Source organism: Sceloporus occidentalis, unplaced genomic scaffold, assembly GCF_023333645.1.
Source record: "Sceloporus occidentalis isolate IW3139 unplaced genomic scaffold, rSceOcc1.0.p SCAF_133, whole genome shotgun sequence".
In the NCBI taxonomy this organism is placed as follows: domain Eukaryota; kingdom Metazoa; phylum Chordata; class Lepidosauria; order Squamata; family Phrynosomatidae; genus Sceloporus; species Sceloporus occidentalis.
This window is the reverse complement of record NW_028317113.1, coordinates 558,206-572,500: the sequence shown is the minus strand read 5'-3', so window position 1 is coordinate 572,500 and position 14,295 is coordinate 558,206. Positions and strand designations below refer to the sequence as shown.

Sequence of the window (14,295 nt, the reverse complement as noted above, 5' to 3'; positions counted from 1 at the left end):
CTGCAGTGTGAATTGGTAGAATAACTGCAGACCTCTTCAAAGCCAAGTGTTATATTATGTTAATGCACTAATGCAACTTACTATGTTACTGGGACATAATGTATGTTTGTCATAAAAAGAATTAGACTGGAAAAAAAAAAAAAGATTAGGGGTTGTAGTCTGGTACCCTTGTGATACAAAACATAATAATAACCCTAATGACTAATAGCCACTGTGTATTAGGTTCTCTAAGATTGCAATACTAATGTGGAAAACATTAGAGGGAGCTAGCTTATTGGATTTTCTGTTCTGGGTTTCATTTGTGGTGTTAAATTATTAAGTTAAAGAAAAAAAGGAAGGAAGAAAGATTTTCTCTGAAACTGTAAAAATTAACTAAGTTCCATACATTAAGGATCTTAGAACCATAATGAGAACAGCTATATTTTTTTTAGTGCATGTATCAGAATTTCTGCATAGTGAGCAGGGCCAGCCTTAGGTGTTCAGGCGCCTTGTGCAGGCCACTGCCATGCCCCCCCCCCAACATAAACATTGACAAAAGAAGAGAGGAAAAAAGATCTTTGCAACAAATAATTTTTAATTACAGATAATTTATGTGCAAGTGCAATAATAACTGGGAAGACTGGTAATAGAAATGTACACCTTCTGGGAAGTAATCTGAAGCTCAAAATACAACTTTACGTGCTTTTGCCTTTGCAAACTCATCAATCATGATGTTCATATCCAATGTCTTCAATACATTGCTTTCAATGGATAATACTGATAAAGATGTTAGTCTGTCGCCAGCCATCGATGACCTCAGATATGTTTTAATGAGCTTTAACTTGGAAAAGCTGCGTTCTCCTGACGCCACAGAAACAGGAATTGTTAATAGAATCCATAATGCTATCCACATGTTTGGAAATGTGTCAGTCAGGCCATCTCTCACTATAAAATTGAGTGTGTGGTGGCGTGTTGTGACATCTTGAGGTAGTAGGGTTTGAGTATACCAAAGCTCCTCTGAAAGATCTAGACCATTAATGTCTGATTGGCTGCTCTTCTCTAATGCCTTCTGTAACTGCAAGCAACAGTGCCTTCAGTTCCCTCTTGCTGGAAGACTTTTCATACTGTAATATGAATTTCCATACTGTGTTGTGGTTTTCCATCGGGGTAAAATGTTCCTCCAAAGATTTAGCAGCAGTATCAACCTAAACATAAAAAATTTAAATCTTCTTTTCTCTGTGGGATCTGTTAATGGTCCATCTTGGCTTTCATAGTCAAACAAGGTCTTTTTTCTGCAGATACGGGAAGGCTTTTTAAAAACAGGCTCCACGTTCAATTTTTCTACTAGTTCCTTTGCAAATCCAGACTCTGAAATGTATTTAAAAAATATCAGCAGCCTCATTTTGTATAAAACTTTGCTCACAATATTGACTTGGTACAACAGGTCATACCAAACACATAATGATATAATAAATTTGAACACCACAATCTGCTGAGACATTGTGTTAGCCTCATGACTGATGTTCGGTTCAGTGTGGTTTTCCTCACACAAATCAACCAATGCTTAGATTATGTCTTAGTGGTTTAAGACAATTTATACGGCATTACCACCGAGTCGTGCACAAAGGCTTTAAAGTGAGGCCAGATAAATGGTCAGTCAAAATTTTCCATCGCTTTACTGATCCTGAGAATAGAACATAAATGCGTTGAATGAGTCCAAATAGTTGCATTGATTCCTTGCATTAGCGTACTGCATTTCCAATTACAAGATTTAGACAATGACATCCACATGGTACAAATACTGCTCTTGGGTTTATATTTAAAAATTTGGACTGAACTCCATTGTTTTTCCCTGCCACATTGTCTCCATTGTCATAACCTTGTCCAGGATCAATATCCAAATTTTTGCAGAAAGAAGTTCAAGGAGGAAATCACTTAATTATTTTCCAGTTTTATCCTCTACTTTATTGAAACCAATGAAATGTTCCTTTACTTGGAAATTTCCAGAAATGTCTTCCACAAATCGAATAGTAAATGGCATCTACTCCTTATGGCTAATATCTGGACTGCAATCAAGGATAATTGAGTAATAGTTTGTATTCTGCAGCGTTGTAAAATGTCTTCAAATACCTGTTTTGACATAAGATTTATCATTTCATTTTGAATTGTTTTTCCGCAGTAGTGGTCTGCAGTTTCTTTTAATACCACCCTGTGTAAGTGTTCTGCAATCACATTGCGTAAGTGTTCCTAAAAGTTCCATATTTTCATAAAAGTTCCACAAGACCTAAAAAATTTACATTATTGGATGTAAACAGTTGATCTAAAGATCCTCTGAAGGCTAAAAACTGGACAATTTTTAATAGCCTCTCCATCACTGATCTCCACAACTCATGAAGTTTTGGAAGTCTTGATCAACTGCATGTATTGATTTTAGTCTCAGTTGTGTTTCAATCCACATCTGCTGGGCTGTAAAATGACTGCTGGAGGTGTCATGCGATTTCAAAATATTTGACATATGTGTCCAGTCATCTGATCCTCCTAGTACAAGTGATGTTTTAGGTTTATTGTCAAATAATTTACAGGAGAAACAGAATACTTTTTTAGCAGATGAGGAGTATATCAACCATCGCTGTGTTTTTTCTTCACCACTGTCTAATTTTCTTTTATAGAATGATGAAGAAAAATTCCGATAATGGGCATCTTTTTTAAAATCAACATCTGTTACCTGTACAGGACCAACATCTAAAATACGATCATTAAAGCAGGATCTGTTAAGCTTGATTTTTCACATATGTTCATTGTGTCATCAAAAGCCAGAGGTGCAGACGGTGTATTAGAATCCTCATCTTCCAAAGATGATCTTGATACTGCAGGCTCACTGAGTTGAAGATGTACATCACTTTGGCTATTGCAGCTTTCTTCATTTTGTTTTTACTTGCTTCATCAAAAGCCACAGGGGCAGACAGTGTATTAGAATCATCATCTTCCAAAGATGACCTCGATGCTGAAGGCTCACTGCTCTGAAGATGTACATCACTTTCGGTACTGCAGCTTTCTTCATCTTCTTTTCTTTTTCTTCTGCTGGTCTTCCAAAATATTTTTTTAATGCTCCAGCACTCTTCTGGTCCTCTAAACCTATCAGGGCCTCTGATAGAAACGAAGTATCTGCTTGCGGTCCATGTAAGATTAGCAGCAGTGTACAGAATGCATTTATGAAATGAATACTGTTTACGCCAAATAAAGTAAAGATCAACAAAACACCAAATAAATAAATAATACCATAGAGCTTAACTAAATACCACATGATAACACAGTGATCAACTGAATAAGATATACAAACCTTTTATTTGCAGGTATAGATTAACCCCTTAACGACAAAGCCCGTACATGTACGGGGTTGCAGTGCAACGTGATAACGACAATGACCGTGCATGTACGGGCTGCCGTTAAATAGCTGCAGCGCCACTTTCGCCGCGATCGGTGGCTTTGCAGCATCCACAGAAGCCTCACAAGTGAGGCTGACCGTGGATCCAGGGAGGAAAGCCCTCCCTGGAAGAAAAATGGCCGCCGCCGCACCGATCATCAAAGATCTCGGCGGCGCCCAGCTAAAACAGCTTCCTAAGCATAAACTGTGTTGCTGACATGCCTCGATATCGAGGCATGTAGCAACACAACCCCCCTACCCTGATAGCCTTGTTTTTAATGAGCAAATCCTACAATTCTTTATCATCACAAAAATTCCCGCATGGAAAGAGTTAAAATATTGGCATTATAAATGCCCATAGGATGTCTAGTTGTATGAAATGTATGATTTGATGGAGTAAATTGAATTGGCCGTGTTCAAAGATGTCCCAAATATGGGACAGATGTCTAAATAGCAATAAAATACACACATCACAAAGGTGGCCTGTCACCTCCCAAATAGCCCAACAAACCCATGCATGTGGGGTATCACTGCGCTCAGGAGATGTTGCTGAACACATATTGGGGTGTTGTTTGACACGGACATATACCCGGAGCGGTAAATTTATACCTGAAGTACAATTTGTGTGAAAAAAAAAAATGTACTACCATAAACGTTGACAAAGGCTGATGGTAGAAATAGTGCATGGAAATGGTTAAAATACCAGCATTTGAAATACCTTGGGGTGTCTAGTTTTTAAAAATATATGGTTTGATGGGGTAAATTTCATTGGCCAGCTTCAAAGATACCCAAAATAGCACATGGGGCAGAATGACCAGCTTTGGGGAAAAATGGTTTTGAAATAGCAAAACGCTACTGGTACTTATTGCCCAGAAAAAAGCAAAAAAACATAAAAACATTGAGTATTTCTAAACTCAAGACAAATAGTAGAATCTATTTAGCAGGTTTTTTCATTAGTTTTTGCAGATTAGTAAAAGTATTTTGCTTAAAAAGTGAGAAAAAGTAATTTTTTAACAAAAAATCACCATATTTCATCATTTTTTTTTATAGTAAGATGATATAATAAAAATAATGGTATCTAAAGAAATACAATATATAATATGTGTGGGAGCATGAAATGAGAAATCGCAGCTAAACAGCAACACTGAAAAATGTTAAAATAGCCATTGTCCCACAATATTCTACGAGTAAGAACCAGTATTGTCCTTAAGGGGTTAAATAAAGAACACACACACACACAAAACCAGTATAGCAGATGTAGATCAACCTCATAATCCGTACAAACCCTCTAGTTCAGGTATAGCTCAAATAAACACATAGCATTGCAGGTATAGAGCAACTGAAAAGCAAACTCAGCAGTGAAGGTACAGATCAAATAAATAATGCATGGAAACCTTAAGTCACAGGTCGCATCCATGCAACAAACAATCCCTATAATTTCTTGAAATATAGTAGTTAAGATAATAATTAACCCCTTACCGCCCAATGGCGATCACTTAAACGGTGTATCTGTAATGCCTTGATGTTGAGGTATTACAGCTACACCTCCCCGGGGCGTCAACATCCGCCATACACTGTGTTTAAAATCCAAAGCAACAGAAACAGGTGATCAGTTTGTTTATCAATGATAATGAGCAGAAAAATAGGGACAGCAGCAGAGAGCTAGATATGATTTCATAAATCCTGTATCCTCTTTAGGTGATGTTTGGGATTCAAATGCCTTCTGTCTTTCTTTCCTCCCCTGATGTTCCTCTGATCTAGAAGTTCAGAATGTGTGGTGGGTATGGTTTTATTTTGTTTTAAAGCCCTCAAAGTGGGCTTATAAACAACAGAAAATGTGTTGAAACGAAAAACCAAATAAAATCTAAATGTTTTCTAGTGATTTACAGAAATCACCACCTAAAGATCACAAAGTGGCCTAAAAGTACTTAGTAAAAGCCTCCCTCCTAACCACAAACCTCAAAACAAAAATGGCCCCCTGGCTATTTGAAATCTCTGAATGATTTTTATTTATTAGAGTATGTGCCTGTAATTTGAATATATATATATATATATATATATATATATATATATATATATATATATATATATATATACCGTATTTGCTCGATTATAAGACGAGGTTTTTTTCAGAGCAAATGCTCTGAAAAATACCCCTCGTCTTCTAATCGGGGTCGTCTTCTAATCAGACCTCAAATAGAGGTCTGATTATGAGACTAAGATCCAGATCCCCCGCACCGCTGCAGGGGACCTGGATCCTCCTGTCTCCCCCCCACACACACACTTACTTACCGGTGCTTCCACTTTCCTGCTGTATTGGCAGGGCAGCGGGTTGACGTCTCCTTCCGCTGCAGCCGGAAGGAGGTGTGGCTAGCAGCGGGGGTTGTCTGCGTCCGTCGCAGATACCTTCCCCGACTGTCAGAGATCAGAGTTCCCCGCACCGGTGCGGGGAACTCTGATCTCTGACAGCCGGGGAAGGTATGCGCGACGGACGCAGACAAACCCCCGCTGCCAACTCCACCTCCTTCCGACTGCAGCGGAAGGAGACGTCAACCCGCTGCCCCGGCAATACAGCAGGAAAGTGGAAGCACCGGTAAGTAAGTGTGTGTGTGTGTGTGTGTGTTAAATGGGGGCATAGGGCATTTCTGGAATGCCTTATACCCCTATATGCCACTCTGGCACTTAGGGGGTTAAAAGGCATATTATGGGGCAGAGTGGCATATAGGGAGTTATAAGGCATTTAATAGAGCACTCTGCCTCCTGAAATGCCTTATACCTCCCTATATGCCACTCTGCCCCATAATATGCCTTTTAACCCCCTAAATGCCAGAGTGGCATATAGGGGTATAAGGCATTTCTGGAGGCAGAGTGCTCTATACAATGCCTTTTAACTCCCTTAATGCCACTCTGCCTCCTGGAATGCCTTATACCTCCCTATATGCCACTCTGCCCCATAATATGCATTTAACCCCCTAAATGCCAGAATGGGATATAGGGGTATAAGGCATTTCTGGAGGCAGAGTGGCACATAGGGGGTCAAAAGGCATACCATGGGGCACAGTGGCATACAGAGGGTTAAAAGGCATATCATGGGCCACAGTGCCATATTGGTGTGCCAAGCCTGGGGGCAGATGTGCATAACTCGGGGACAGGTTGGAAAATACAAGGAAATAAAACCCAAAAAAATATTTTTCTCAATCATAGCTTTTATTTAAAAAAAATAGTTTACATGAATTAACATTTACTGGTAAAACTTTTTTCCTTTAGGTTCGTCTTATATTCAGGCTTTTTCTTTTTTTCCTAAGTTAATATTCAGATTTTGGGGGGTCGTCTTATAATCAGGGTCGTTTTATAATCCAGCAAATACGGTAGGTATATATATATATACACATATATATACACATATATATATATATATATATATACATATATATATATACATACATACATACACCGTATTGGCTATATATATATCCGTACCGGATATAGGCCGCACCCTAAAAGTTAGGTGCTTTTTTTTAATGAAAAAGGTTTCTGCCCCCCCCCGAGATATACTGCCCCTCTATCCCCCCCGAGATATGCTGCCACTCTGTCCCGAAGATGTACCCCCCCGAGATATGCTGCCACTCTATCCCCCCCGAGATATGCTGCCACTCTACCCCCCCCCCCGAGATATGCTGCCACTCGGTCCCCAAGATGTACCAGACTTACCGGTGCAGACTCCACGGGGTCTTGCGGGGCCGGCGGGGGACATCTACACATAACACTTCAACTTCCGGTGCCGGCACTTCTGCCGTGGGAAGTACCGGCAAGGAAGATTGTTCACGCAGACGTTCACCGGCAGCGGCGATGCGAGCAGAAACAACCTCCGCTGCCGGCACGTCTGGGAATTCCCGGCAAGGGAGATTGTTAAAGCACATCGAGCAGACGTGCGGGCAGCGGAGGTCGTTCACGCTCATCGCCGCTGCCGGTGAACGTCTGCGCGATGCGCTTGGACAATCTCCCGTGCCGGCACTCCCCCCGTGGGAAGTGCTGGCACGGGAGGCTTACTGAGCACATCCGAGAGTAGGATGCAGGTCCCCTGCACCGCTGCGGGGGATCTGTATCCTAACCCCGCTGCCCGGGACTGCATGTCCCGGCCGTCGGGCGCTAGACCCCGAATATAGGCCGCACCCCCACTTTAAAGACTTAAAGTGGGGGGGGAAAGTGCGGCCTATATTCGAGCCAATACGGTATTTTTTTTTATTTATTTTTTTTCCTCTTCTTTCCTCTTCTCCCTGTTTCACCTATCTTTCTCTTCCTTTTCTCTATAATTTTTTCCCTCTCTGTCTTCGTCCTCTTCTCTCTCTAAACAATCCAACACCACTCTCTTCCCCACACATAACACTATCTTGCAGCCTCTCTTTTCCAGACACATACACACAACTATCTGACCCTTGTCAGCATGCAAATTCTCAACAGCGTGAGCTTTAATTTCCACTCCAAAAAGACATATAGAGCAAGAATGCTGGATTATATGACTTTAGTTCCCAAAGTTTTAAAAGGAACAGTTTTTGGTATTACTAATCTATTTATTACAAGCTACCTATAGCTCAATCATTTGCTTTTTGCAGATATTAAGTTTAACGGTCACTTCATGGATGCTTAGATCTATTTCTCAAATTGGCACAAGGGGCATTATTTTCCCAATATCTTGTGAACAATAGGGTGGAGATGATATAATGAGGGAATAATAATGTAGCTCTTGAGAAAAGGAAGATATATCTTATAAGGAAATATATATTTCCCATATTATACAAGGAGGCTTTTTATTCCATATTTGCTGCTTATTTTTGCTTATCTGTAAACATACTTACATGGGTTTATTTAGTGTGCAGAACTGTGAAATGTAGAATTAGGGAAAGTGACAGAATCATTTTAAGGAATATATTACCATTCTAATCATCAAAAAGGTGGAATTATTCTGTTATAGCCCTTCAAATGTAAAATGTCATGAAAATCTGTGTAAAAACAAGGTTTTCTTGCACCTATTGTTCAGATAAAACACATGCCATATGAAAGAAGAAAAGGGAAAATCAATATTGATTTCTACTTTAATTAGAAGAAATGTGTATATATGTCTCATTTTCCAATTTAACTTATGTATTATTTATTCATTTAATGTCACTTCACACCCCTCTGGAGTTAAAAATGTGCAAATTGCTTAAGTTTTCAACTCCACCTGCAGTGGAGTGTATGCAAGTTAAGAATGATTTTTTGCAACTACTAATGCAAGTTGGTATTTGTTAATAAGAAATTCCAACTTTTGCAAATCTGCTGCGGCAAATTTACTTGCACCCACATTTTAGTGAATAAACCTGAACTGGTAATAAGTGTTGGGTAATGCTAGGGCCTAAAACACAATAGAAGGAAGGAAACACCACATATTTTAGATATTAGAGTACTGGAGAACTTGCAAGCTTCCGCCATAGTGAAAATCAGAAGATAGCAAAATAACACATAATGGTAGTTTCTCTCTTTAGTGAATAAACCATTGTAACACTTTAATGGAGGACAGTAGCTAGAATACCACCAATCTGCACAGCTGAGGCCAAACTTTCTCTTCTTGGATCTGGAAATGGAGTAATAGTTGAACAGCAACACTGTTGGAGCTACTGGGTTTTTTTTAGTTAGGAAACTCTAGTTAATTTCAGCTGTTTTGAAACGAGCACTTACTTTCTTCTGGAAGATCATACTCCTCAGCCTCTCTCTCCATCTGCTGGCACCATCCTTCCATTCTCTCCACCTCTGCCTGCAGCAGCTTGATGAACCACTCTCCATCCCGGTGACAGGGAGATGCCCTCCCCGAGTCTGGGAGACTGCGAGTGCCCCTGTCAATCCAGGACTCCTGATGGGCTTCCTCGGCTGGGTCATACTGCATTTGATAGTCCTCTCTGTATGCCCACTGGCCCTGGGTGTGTACTGTCTTATAGACAGAGTACTGCTGGCTGGAATCAGAGGGCTCAGATGAGTGTCGTTGAAAAGAGCGCCCAAACTGTAGACCCTTGTCTTCTGTTGGAACAGTCAGGCCAGGAAAGCCTTCTAACTCAAGGTCGGCCTGAACTCCAGCTGTTACACTGTTAGAGCGCTTAAATCTTGCCTTCCTGTTTAGAATAGGTAAACAATTATTAGATGATAAAAAGTATAAAAATATTTCAAATGTAAATTAATCTGCAAATTACATATTCAGGGTCACTAAACTTGCTGCTAAAAGTTATAAGTAATAATCCTATGATAAAAATAAGATGGTTAGCCCTTTTTTTTTAAGAAAAGGAGGCAATGATGGACGTGTTGCCAAATGTTTGCCATCCCTCCCCACATCTTGCTCAATTTTTGTATATGGAATTGAATTTTCAGAAATGAATTGTAGCAGGAATGACAAGTATTCTGGGGACTGCCCATAACACCAGGCTAGCTGAAGAGAAGCCTTGCTGTGAATGTAACTGCATGCTTTCACCACCTCCTTAATCTTTCTACATTGGCTTAACCTTTTAATTCCATCCCCAGTAAATGATGCGCAGGTATTTATCTCTGTGTAACACCCTGCTTGACAACCCTTGCTATGTGCACTTGTGCCACTGCTGTCATGCTGTGCATTGTGGTTAGTAGACAGAGTTTTCCCCAGCATCTTCTAGCTGGCCTGTTTCCATGGGAACACTTGCTAGAGGTGTGCAAATAAAATAGCACATCAAAAGACATCTTTAGGAAAATACCAAATACAGACAGATACAAAGAACTGTGCAATCTGTCACACACGTTACATATTTATGTTGGTGGTTTCCTTTTTGTTTGGATCGCCATTGGCCAAACTACATACCTACAGAGAAACTGGTCTATACATTTAGATAAGCCACTATATTGCAGAAGAAACATGCAAACATTTCATAACTTTGGCTGTTTTCAGATGGCTCTGCATGTTATTATTTAGCTCTGTGTATAATCACTTTGATCTACCAATCAGCATATATATTTGCTTTTTACCAAAACCCACATGTGCTGTTATAGTACTCAGCATGCTTATATATTACAGGATTCTTTCCTTATAAATCTTTGTGTACTGTAGTAATTACAACTTAGACTGCTTATTAGCATACAACCATGGTATTATATTTGTTTATATGATATCAAACTGAATACCATTAAATTAAATAATAATCATTCATGTTTTATGATGTTCTATATTACATTGCTTCATGTTACACTTTTCTTTTCTCTATTCTGCATAAGTTCTAACATGTAACATGCTATTAATTACCATTGTATTTGAAAACAAGTCGATTAATATGAAAAACAAACAAACAAGCTGATATTATAACAGAAAATGTAGTAAATAGTGTATTGATTTAAAATGCATTACTATACAGTCTTAAATTCTCAATGATCTGTTATTAATATTAAAAGCAACATTTATGGAAAATTCAAATCATTCTCAAAATGTTTGGCTTATATTTTTTTTTCCTCTATTTAATTAAATAACAAAAGTTTTGTTAACCCACCAAATGACCAAATTTTCTGGACACCTGACCAGCACAACTATATTAGTTTTTTTCACATCTCACTCCAAAACCATGGGCATTAATATAAAGTTGACCCCTCCACACACATTCCATGCTGCTATAACAGCCTCCATTTTGGGGGGGGGGAGTGCCCATTCAGCCAAAAGAGAAGGCCTGGCTCATAATTGGGCATCCAATTCATTTCAAAGCTGTTAAATGAGATTAACGTCAGGGCTCTGTGCAGGCCACTCGATTTCCTCCTCATGAAACTCATCAAACCATGTCTTTATGGACATTGATTTGTGTACAGGGACACAGTTATAATGGAACAGGAAAGGCCCTTCACCAAGGTGCCACAAAGCTGGAAGCATACAATTCTCTAAAATGTCTTTGTATGCTGGAGAATTTACATTACCCTTCATTTCTCCTCCACCAAATGTTACAGTAGGCTATATGCATTCTGATATATAGTGTTCTCCTGACATCTGCCAAAAATACTTAAACTCAATAATTAGCAGGGGTGTCCACATACTTTTGGTCATATAGTGTATCAGATTTAGAATTATTGGGTTATAATGAAAACGTCAGTAATCACGCACTGGATTAAGCCAGTCAATATATCCCTGGGAAACGTGACCAGTGCAAGCGGTGATCGGTGGTGGTTAAAATGCACTGGCTTGCAGAGATGGTTTTCATGATATTTTGAAAATCATTAGTGATAGGCAGCAGGTGGCATATTATTTATTCTATGTTATCATGAGTTGGAAAACAGTAATGCTACAATGTACAGGATGTCATCTGATTGATAGGCTTAGGTTTCTAGAAAATGTGATGTACAGTAACTGGTTTCTTACATACTTTTACAAAAAGGATTATCAAAAGTCGAATATCCAATGTTTCTATTGAATTGACAATCGTTTCACTATTGTATAATAACAGCATGAGGTATATATAGTGCACTAAACATTAAATTATACGGTTACTTAAAGTGTACTGCACTATGTTCAGTTAAACATGATGGGACGGCATTGTGACAGAACCCTCCATCACTGGGGTCCCTGGAGAGGCCTGAGAGCCAGCCTCCTCCCTATCGACTATGGGCCCAGGCCTTGTAGAGACTTCTGTGTGTGGATACAGGGGTTCCGTTTCTGCTGATGTTCCCCATGTTTTAGCACTCAGTCTCAGAACTGTAACGTCAGCTGGACATCCTGTGGTAGGAAGAAGGCTGATTGTCTGTGCATTGTTAATTGTATAGGTGTGAAGTGTTTCCCCTGTTATTGTGTGAGTTAGCCCTTGTCTTAAGACCCCCTGTAGGTATGACTAGGTGTCACTGCTGCATACCGAATTATCAATTACATAACAGGTAGCTGTTAATCCTGTGAGCTCCTGTTATCGCTGTGTCCTGGCCATTGTCTGTCTTAAACCAATTATATGTCTATCGTCATTCCACGTCTATGTCCCCAATTAATGTAATTATTTATGTCTCATGTCATTCTGTCCTTCCCCCGGATATTGTGTTGCAGGATTTGATCTAATTACTTCCTTCCTGACATGGTAATTAGATCATGTGATATTTGTCTTGCCCCTTTTCTTACTTGTGTATATATAGCTCTGTCTTTGGTTTTAATAAATGAGTCCTGTTTTCACCTCAACATGAGTGTTGCCTGATGTTTGGGGTTGGCTGTAGCCTCGCTGTGTAGCTAAGCTTCGGATAGCCACAGTGCCAAAGCAGCTACGGTGCAGCGACGTCCCCCCTTCTATCTACAACGCTGGTTCTGCCCGGCACTGAAGGGGTTACTTGTTGGTGTCCCGTCAGGAGGAAGCAACGTTTGGCGGGAGTACCCAGTTTGGGTACAGGTCCGTCACAGGCATATCTTACACAGCACTTCCATAATATAACAAAGTGCTGTGATTTTGTTTAAAAGGATGTAAACAATAATGAGAACAGAAAATATATTAAATACACATAGTTTGTGTCTGTTTTTATGATGTATGGACAAGATTATTGTAACAAGTAAAAAGAACATTATCCCTGGTTGTATAATTACAGTTCTCCCATAGAATGCAACATTAAAAGTCAGATACACTAGCATGGCCCTATTGGAGAATTAACATCACATTTACAGAGATACATTTCTGGTAATGGAATCCAGCCTATGATTTTAGGTGCATGGACAGGATGAACCTAAAATATATGCAAATTAAAAGTACCTTCTGTCATCTTCAACTTGAACCCCAATGGAGTGAAACTCTCTCCGGCTTTTTCCTTCCGTATCCGAGTCCGAGATTGTCTCCACCTAAAATGAACAAAGAACACTCAACTATCCTAATTTAATCTTCTATCAATATATTTTGTTGTAGATGCAATACAACCAAATACAATACAAATCTACAGATGCGGTATTTCATTTTGTCCAAGGTTTTTGGAGCAAAGACAACAAATATGGGTATGAGATATACCACTTTTATGTTCCTTTTGGTTCACACATTTAGTTTTTCAACATGGCTGTTGCATTCTGAAAAATGTGGTTACAAAACTGCCTCCTTATTTTTCTTTTGTAGTTTTACAAATGACCTTAGCCTCTCTCACGGTACATCTCTAGAACTTTCCATAAAACTTTTTGGTCAATTTTATTGTCATAATGGTCATACAATGGGTTAGGATCCCATATCGGTAACAAGAGATATGAGCCATTTTAGGAGATCAACAGATCTACCCTGACTAGCCCAAAATAGTCTACCCCTTACTAGAAGAAAGGGTATCTGTCAAAGGAGGTTATAGAGTATAGGAGGGAGGAAAAAAGCTGGGGTAGATTGTTATACTGGCTCACACAAAAGTTTGCCTAACAAGTGCACCAGAGCAATTGGCATGGATACAATGCACTGTATTATACCACTTGACAACATACTATTATAACTAATGCAGAACTGCAACATCGCTTGTAGAACACATAAAAAAATTGTGTTACTTAAAGACATACCTGCACTCCAATAGAAGGACGCCATTTTTTTTGCCTGGTGCTTCCTTTTGAGTCTTCTCGTATTTGTAGGGCTTTGCTGATCACAGTGGGAGGTTTAGGAGAAATCCTGTGTTGGACAGTCGCCAGGTCCAAAGAGAGTCCCCTGGACTTGGTGCCCTCCAAGTTCTCATTAGAGTTGCTGTGGCCCTTGACATCTTTGGACCAAGGCAACCGTGTGGGCTCATTGTGCAGAAAGGTTTCATGGGTAGATTCTGTGCTACTTTGGGCTGTCACCGAGATGAGAGGCTTGGAGAGAAGTCTGGGTGGAATGGGTGGTGGGGCTTTGCGGTAACTGAAGGCTGTGAAAAAAATGTTAATTAAAGACACTGATCCATAC

General features: G+C 39.6%; 1 protein-coding gene across 1 annotated transcript in view; it reads right to left on the bottom strand.

Annotated features, from left to right (window-relative positions):
* LOC149281383 (disks large-associated protein 3-like) overlaps window positions 1-14,295 on the bottom strand; it is a 55,807-nt gene that overhangs the window by 3,362 nt on the left and 38,150 nt on the right. Inside the window, exons 5-7 of the mRNA XM_089499318.1 lie at window positions 13,920-14,257; window positions 13,150-13,235; window positions 9,119-9,546 (exon numbers count right to left, since the gene is read on the bottom strand). Of these exons, the coding sequence (XP_089355444.1) occupies window positions 9,119-9,546; window positions 13,150-13,235; window positions 13,920-14,257 (852 nt within the window). The remainder of the gene's footprint in view (window positions 1-9,118; window positions 9,547-13,149; window positions 13,236-13,919; window positions 14,258-14,295) is intronic.